Below are 6,745 nucleotides of genomic sequence, written 5' to 3'. Positions count from 1 at the left end.
ATCAAGATCCTTGTGTTTAAGGGTGCGGAGCCAATGTGGCAAAATGTCATTCCCCGAACGAATGTTATGTTTTGGGAATAATAAAGGTGAGTCATAGCCAGACATCAAATGAAGTCAGACAGCTTTACACAGACATCAAACGCATTCATATAGCATAGATTGGAACATTGCCTTGGTGACTAGGCTTCTGCTCGCTGATTTTATATCATATTTAGGCTTCGACATTACCCCCAGAAAGCGCGACGAGAAACATCCGTGGCCGTAAAATGGACAATATTTGCTAGACTTTATGGCGTAACATACCTATATAGCTGGACGTGCTAGTAAAATGTTATCGCATCACGTGTGTCCAATCGTTTATAGCCACGTTTAGTAGGACTCGTAGCCTGAGCAGTAAACATTATCCAAGCGTTTAGTGCTGTTTAAAAACGTTACAGTTTCTTACGCAGTAGGAGCCATATGAGATACACGCACACACACACACACACACACACACACACACACACACACACACACACACACACACACACACACACAACGCACGCGCGCCCGCGCGAGCGTCGCCCACTAAGATCGACCGAAAACGGCGTCACGAAAAAAATTGGCGTTACGAACTCGTCAACGACGGCCATCCACGGCACATTCCAACGGAAGATGTAGAAGTAGTTAGAGGAACACGACAATGGCTGTACTCGGTCTTATCTTGGGTAGGTGCTGTTTTATTTCATGGAGCGGATATAGCGCAGCTGAGAAAGATTAATGACTACTCGTATTCTCGGGTTTAGTGCGACGGATTTGGTGCGCGCAGTTTTGATTGCTATGAATTCTACGCATACATTTCTCTAGGGAATGAAGGTGCATTTTAAAGCTTCAATCTATGCACAGTGTACGTTGCAATGCGTTTATTGTTGTCATTCCCTGGGCACGTGGCAATTAAGTGAATGAGTGTGTGCGGGGCGCGCGTGTGTGCGTAATAATGCGTGCATATGTGCGTGCGTGCGTGTATGTTTGATCGCACGTGCATATGTGCGTGCGTGCGTGCGTGTATGTTTGATCGTACGTGCATATGTGCGTGCGTGCATGCGTGTATGTTTGATCGCACGTGCATATGTGCGTGCGTGCGTGCGTGCGTGTATGTTTGGTCGCACGTGCATATGCGCGTGCGTGCGTGCGTGCGTGTATGTTTAATCGTATACGTGCATATGTGCGTGCTTGCGTGCGTGTATATTTGATCGTACGTGCATATGTACGTGCGTGCGTGTATGTTTGATCGCACGTGCATATGTGCGTGCGTGCGTGTATGTTTGATCGTACGTGAATATGTGCGTGCGTGCGTGTATGTTTGATCGCACGTGCATATGTGCGTGCGTGCGTGTATGTTTGATCGCACGTGCATATGTACGTGCGTGCGTGTATGTTTGATCGCACGTGCATATGTGCGTGCGTGCGTGTATGTTTGATCGCACGTGCATATGTGCGTGCGTGCGTGTATGTTTGATCGCACGTGCATATGTACGTGCGTGCGTGTATGTTTGATCGTACGTGAATATGTGCGTGCGTGCATGTATGTAAGTGCGCGCGCGTGTGTGTAAGTGGCAAGAGAATCGTTGCGCCTACCAGCCCAGCTGCATACATACTACACCCTAGCGCGGCGTGCATCTGCGCCTGCGATGCTGTTGGCTTCATCGTCATCGTCATCGTCATCGTCATCGTCATCGTCATCGTCATCGTCATCGCTGCTGAGTCAGCCAGCCGACTCGCGAGCGGTGTGCGGAGCGGTCTTACGCATCAATAAATAATGTACAGCTCACTTGTGAAAAAGCAAGATCACACGTTTAATATTAATGACGCTAATGGTATTCTTCCGCCCTCAGCTGCCGCGCGCGCTTGCTAGCTTACAATCCCCAACAAGCAATGAGCGCTGCGTGACGTCAACATGACGCCGATACGGCGTCGCAAGAGGATGCGTTTCGACAATTCAGAAATCGTCAGAGAAAAAAGTAGAGGCAATGTGCCGCGATGTAGCATCGCCAGGCCAACGTGACGCAGCCATGGCAGCAGCAGCAGCAGCAGTAGTAGTAGCAATTATTTTAGCGTTGGCATTTATTGCCAGTATTGCTCCAATTACATTAGTTCTCATTAATATTGCTATTGCTGTTTGCGAGTTTATAATGGTGAGCACTACGTTGATGACAGCATGGAGAGTGTGGATGGTGCGGATGACGACGACGACGATGTTGCTGCTGCTGTTGCTGCTGCTGTTGTTGTTGTTGTTGCTGCTGCTGCTGATAATGATGATGCTGAAGATAATGATGGTGATGCTGATGATGATGCGGATGATGATGATGATGATGATTATGATGATGATGATGTTGATGATGATGATGATGATGATGATGATGTTGATGATGATGATGAGGACGACAAGGGCGCACGAGAGCAGAAACAAGAGTAGATGCAAAAAAGGATGACGACAATGACGACGCTAGCTTTGATGTAGATTTTATGCGCTGTAAAATTGCCGGCGACACCTGCGACAAAACATCCGTATAACGAATACTGGGGCCCGTTGTCAGAAACATCGTAAAGTTAATGCTAAAGTTAATGCTACGATAACACTTACGACTAATGCTAATGTTGCGAGACTAGCGTTGACAGAAACACATCGCAGCTATTAGAAAACTTACGATAACAGGAACTTCATCACAAGGCTGCTGATTCAGTGATTGGATGAGAATCGATCACAAAATTCAAATTCATACACATTTATTGTACATCACGAGTAATTTATACCATATTAATGATGGCTCAACACATATAAATAATATTTGTATGAAAAAACGACGTGTCATTGAATTTAATTCTGCACAACAGAACAAATTCTCACACTGTTTAACGCGAGACGCCGAGAATCGTAGGACCAAGCGTTGGAAAACCCTTAGAACAAAGAGAACTAAATCGCCATACGCCACTTTGCTAATAGTATTGCTTTATGTTTTTCTATTAGCGTTTTAAGTATATATTAATGCATTTTTGTACGTGTTTTCAAGAAAAACCACACATTTTTATTTCATTGATTATAAAAATATAATAGTCAATCTACTAATGTTAATTTTCGTAGTGTAATGTGTTATTTCTCAACCTTTATATTTTAAGCCTTACGAGATGGCGTCTGAGCTCTCGTCAATGTATGCAGCGCTATCTTGCGACGATTTTTCGTTCTCGTAACCTTACGATGTTTCTGTCAACGGTTTACGAGTGGAAGTTAATGGTAAGACTAATGTTGCGACTAATTTTGTTTCTGACAACGGCCCCCTGGACCGTATTGCATAACAAAATAAACCGTCGCCATTAAAGCCGAAATTAATATTTACGATCTAGTTTATTCTATTAATGGAATTTGACCTATTATGCGTGCATACGTTTCCGATCGATTCAGCTAAGTGATTATTTATGTATTGAAAGCTCCCTACACACGACTTTGCGCGTATAAAAGACCTGTGCGTACCAATGGCTGCTTGCACATCAAACTGAAGGCTTTCCGAGAAACTTACGCGGTTCTTTGTGCTGGCGGAGCTTCCTTGTAGCAATAGCTAGCCACAAATCCTCAGCACAAGACCCAGCTGGAACACTGCCGCCAAAGCTTTAACCCGTTCATTTGTTTCAGATCCGTGCAGGATCAACAATGGCGGATGTGCGCATATGTGTCAGTCACAGAAGGGAAAGATTATGTGCTCGTGTCGCACTGGCTACCACCTAGCCAAGGACGAGAAGCGATGCGAAGGTGAGCCTGACTGGGGGTAGATCTTTGATAGAGCAGTATAAATGGAGTGTAAGACTAGGAAAACGAAATAAAAGAGAACGGGCGTAATTCATGAGGGAGAATGAAAGATGGAGATGGTGAACGATGAAGAGAGAAGGAGGAGAAAAGTGCAGGAAGAAGGGGTGTGGGAGAGAGCGCGCCCGAGAGAAAAAGAGCGAGTGAGAGAGAGGTATAAAAAGCGTAGAGAGAGAATGGTAGAGAGCAAAAGAAGTAGAAACAAAAGGAGAAAGAGAATAAGAGCGAGTGGGAGCAAGCAAGCAGCCGAGAGGGCGAAGGATCTTGATAGAAAGACGAGGTTAGAACAAATGAGTGAAGCAGCTCACCCGGCTGTACATAATTTTGTCAACGCTATCACGGCGTTTATATTTAGCAGCTCGTTCAGCGCTCGGAGCGCGCTTGTTTTCCTGCTTACCATACATTTCCGCTTCCGCTACATTTTCGCATAATGATTGATCATGGAGTTCGGTAGCGATTTCTCAACGTTAAACAGTTAGTATATAGATAGCTATGGTGAAACTACTAGAGCTGTTAGCCTGTGCTTCTGCGTGCCAGCGATCGCGTGTATATTGTTGTTTGCTGCTGATGAACACGCAAACAACTGTTATAAGTCGTGCCGTAATGAGCTTACGTAAGCAGCGCTGGGGGGACTAGCCGGCTCAAATGTCCCGGCCTGCGTGTGTGCCTGCGGGCGTGCGTGCGTGCGTGCGTGCGTGCGTGCGTGTGTGCCTGCGTGTGTGCCTGCGTGTGTGCGTGCGTGTGTGCCTGCGTGTGTGCGTGCGTGCGTGCGTGCGTGCGTGCGTACGTGCGTGCGTGCGTGCGTGCGTGCGTGCGTGCGTGCGTGTGTGCCTGCGTGTGTGCCTGCGTGTGTGCGTGCGTCGTGCGTGCGTGTGTGCCTGCGTGTGTGCCTGCGTGTGTGCGTGCGTGCGTGCGTGCGTGCGTGTGTGCCTGCGTGTGTGCTGCGTGTGTGCCTGCGTGCGTGCGTGCGTGCGTGCGTGCGTGCGTGCGTGCGTGCGTGCGTGTGTGCCTGCGTACGTGCGTGGGTGTGTGCCTGCGTGTGTGCCTGCGTGCGTGCGTGCGTACGTGCGTGCGTGTGTGCCTGCGTGTATGCGCGCGTGTGTGCCTGCGTGCGTGCATCCGTGCCTGCGTACCTACCTTTTACAGCTGCACGCGGAAACAGCATCTCTCAGCGGTCGCTGATGTCACGCGATATGACGTTATATGACGTAATCACCGATTCCCGCTTGCTATTGGTTCATTTGGTTGAATCGTCTGCTCGCCGTTGTCGGTGCCTCACTTATTTCACACGTATTTCACGTATTTCACGTATTCACGTATTTCACACGGCGTGAAATCAGACAGGTGGCGCCAAAATTCGATTGCGATAACACGCATGACGTATATGCGACCGCGGATAAAATGCGTGAGCTCCGATAAATATTACTGACTTAAACGGATTTGCGTTGACAAACACTCTCGCCTGCAACGCGTTTACTTTAAATTTCAAGCGATTAGCATGAGGATCTATAAACGGAATTCTGATCTCGGCAAAAGTAAAGAGCGCGTCGTTTTGCGAAGCAACGGCATTAAATAACTCTTTCGCAATGCAAGCGTGAAATCCTCATGTCACTCACATATATATCCCTCGTCATCCCACAATGCTGCGTGCTTGGGCGACTGTACGAAGGAACATCAGCGTGACTAAGCTCGGTGCAAGGCGTGCTTTATTTGATATGGTCTGGTCACGCACTACCTATGAAAGGTTTCTCAAAATTACTATGAATATTGTCATCTAAATACACTGAACACAAAATGTATTTTTATAACTTTTTAGAAATGTAAGAATTTATAAATAGACAATGACAGGTATAATATACTCGTGAATTTACGTCAGACAAACGCTACTACATAAAATATGAAGCGGAGGACACACCATGCGAATTTCGCTGCGATCATATCCGCAGCGATATTCGCATCCGCATGCGATAATTGAGCGGACAGACCATGAGAATTTATTCGCACGACCGCAGCGGACACACTACACACGATCTACTGTCTGTCTGTAGCGGTAAAAATCCGCAGCGAAAATATCAAACATGTTTGATCGCTGCGAATTTCGGTGCGGATGAAATTCGCCCGCGCTTGAGCGCACACACCATGCGAATTCCGCGGCGGCTTTAAAATCCGCTGCAATCGTGCGAATAAATTCGCATGGTGTGTCCCCATGGTGTGTCCCTATGGTGTGTCCCATCGCATGCGCATAAATGAAGAACTAAGATGATTTTTCACGCGCCTTCGTAACAAGATTAACCATGGTGCTGCGCCGTTTCTCGTTTCGTTTGCAGATGTTGACGAGTGCAGCAGCGAGAAGTCAAACATTTGCGAACAACAGTGCGTCAACACGCAGGGCAACTACAGATGCTCCTGCTATGAAGGCTACCGATTGCTAGACCAGTACAGATGTGAAGGTACGCAGGCTCTGTGTGTGTGTGTGCGCGCGTGACGTGTGTGTGTGTGTGTGCGCGCGCGTCTGCGTGTGTGCGCGCGCGTCACGTGTGTGTGTATGTGTGTGTGTGTGTGTGTGTGTGTGTGTGTGTGTGTGTGTGTGTGTGTGTGTGTGTGTGTGTGTTGTAATGTGTGTGCAGTGCCGTGCGTCGCGTGTGGCGTGTGTGCGTGTGTGCGTGTGTGCGTGTGTGCGTGTGTGCGTGTGTGCGTGTGTGCGTGCTGTGTAGCGTGTGATTGCGTTGTGTGCGTGTGTGCGTGGTGCGTGTCTGCGTGTGGCTTGGTCGTGACGTGTGGTGTGCGCGTGTAGTGCTGGTGAGCGTGTTATGTGTGTGGCGTGCGCTTGCCGTGTGTTGGTCGGGTGTATGTGCGCTGTGGTGCGTGCGTGCGTGCGTGTGTGTGTGATGATGTGTGTGTGGCATA

The 6,745-nt window shown here is 48.0% G+C and overlaps 1 protein-coding gene across 1 annotated transcript; it reads left to right on the top strand.

Annotated features, from left to right (window-relative positions):
- Positions 1 to 639: 639 nt before the first annotated feature.
- On the top strand, positions 640 to 6,301 carry LOC106807883 (signal peptide, CUB and EGF-like domain-containing protein 3; the record flags this gene model as incomplete). Its single annotated transcript, XM_014810375.1, has 3 exons — positions 640 to 707; positions 3,668 to 3,784; positions 6,166 to 6,301. Coding segments are annotated over exons 1-3 (278 nt in total), but the record flags the coding sequence as incomplete, so codon positions are not given.
- Between the last annotated feature and the right edge of the window lie 444 nt (positions 6,302 to 6,745).

The sequence above is a fragment of the Priapulus caudatus genome, unplaced genomic scaffold, assembly GCF_000485595.1.
Source record: "Priapulus caudatus unplaced genomic scaffold, Priapulus_caudatus-5.0.1 Scaffold240, whole genome shotgun sequence".
NCBI lineage: Eukaryota > Metazoa > Priapulida > Priapulimorpha > Priapulimorphida > Priapulidae > Priapulus > Priapulus caudatus.
Note: the sequence above shows the minus strand (reverse complement) of the source record. Positions and strands in the feature narration are given on the sequence as shown.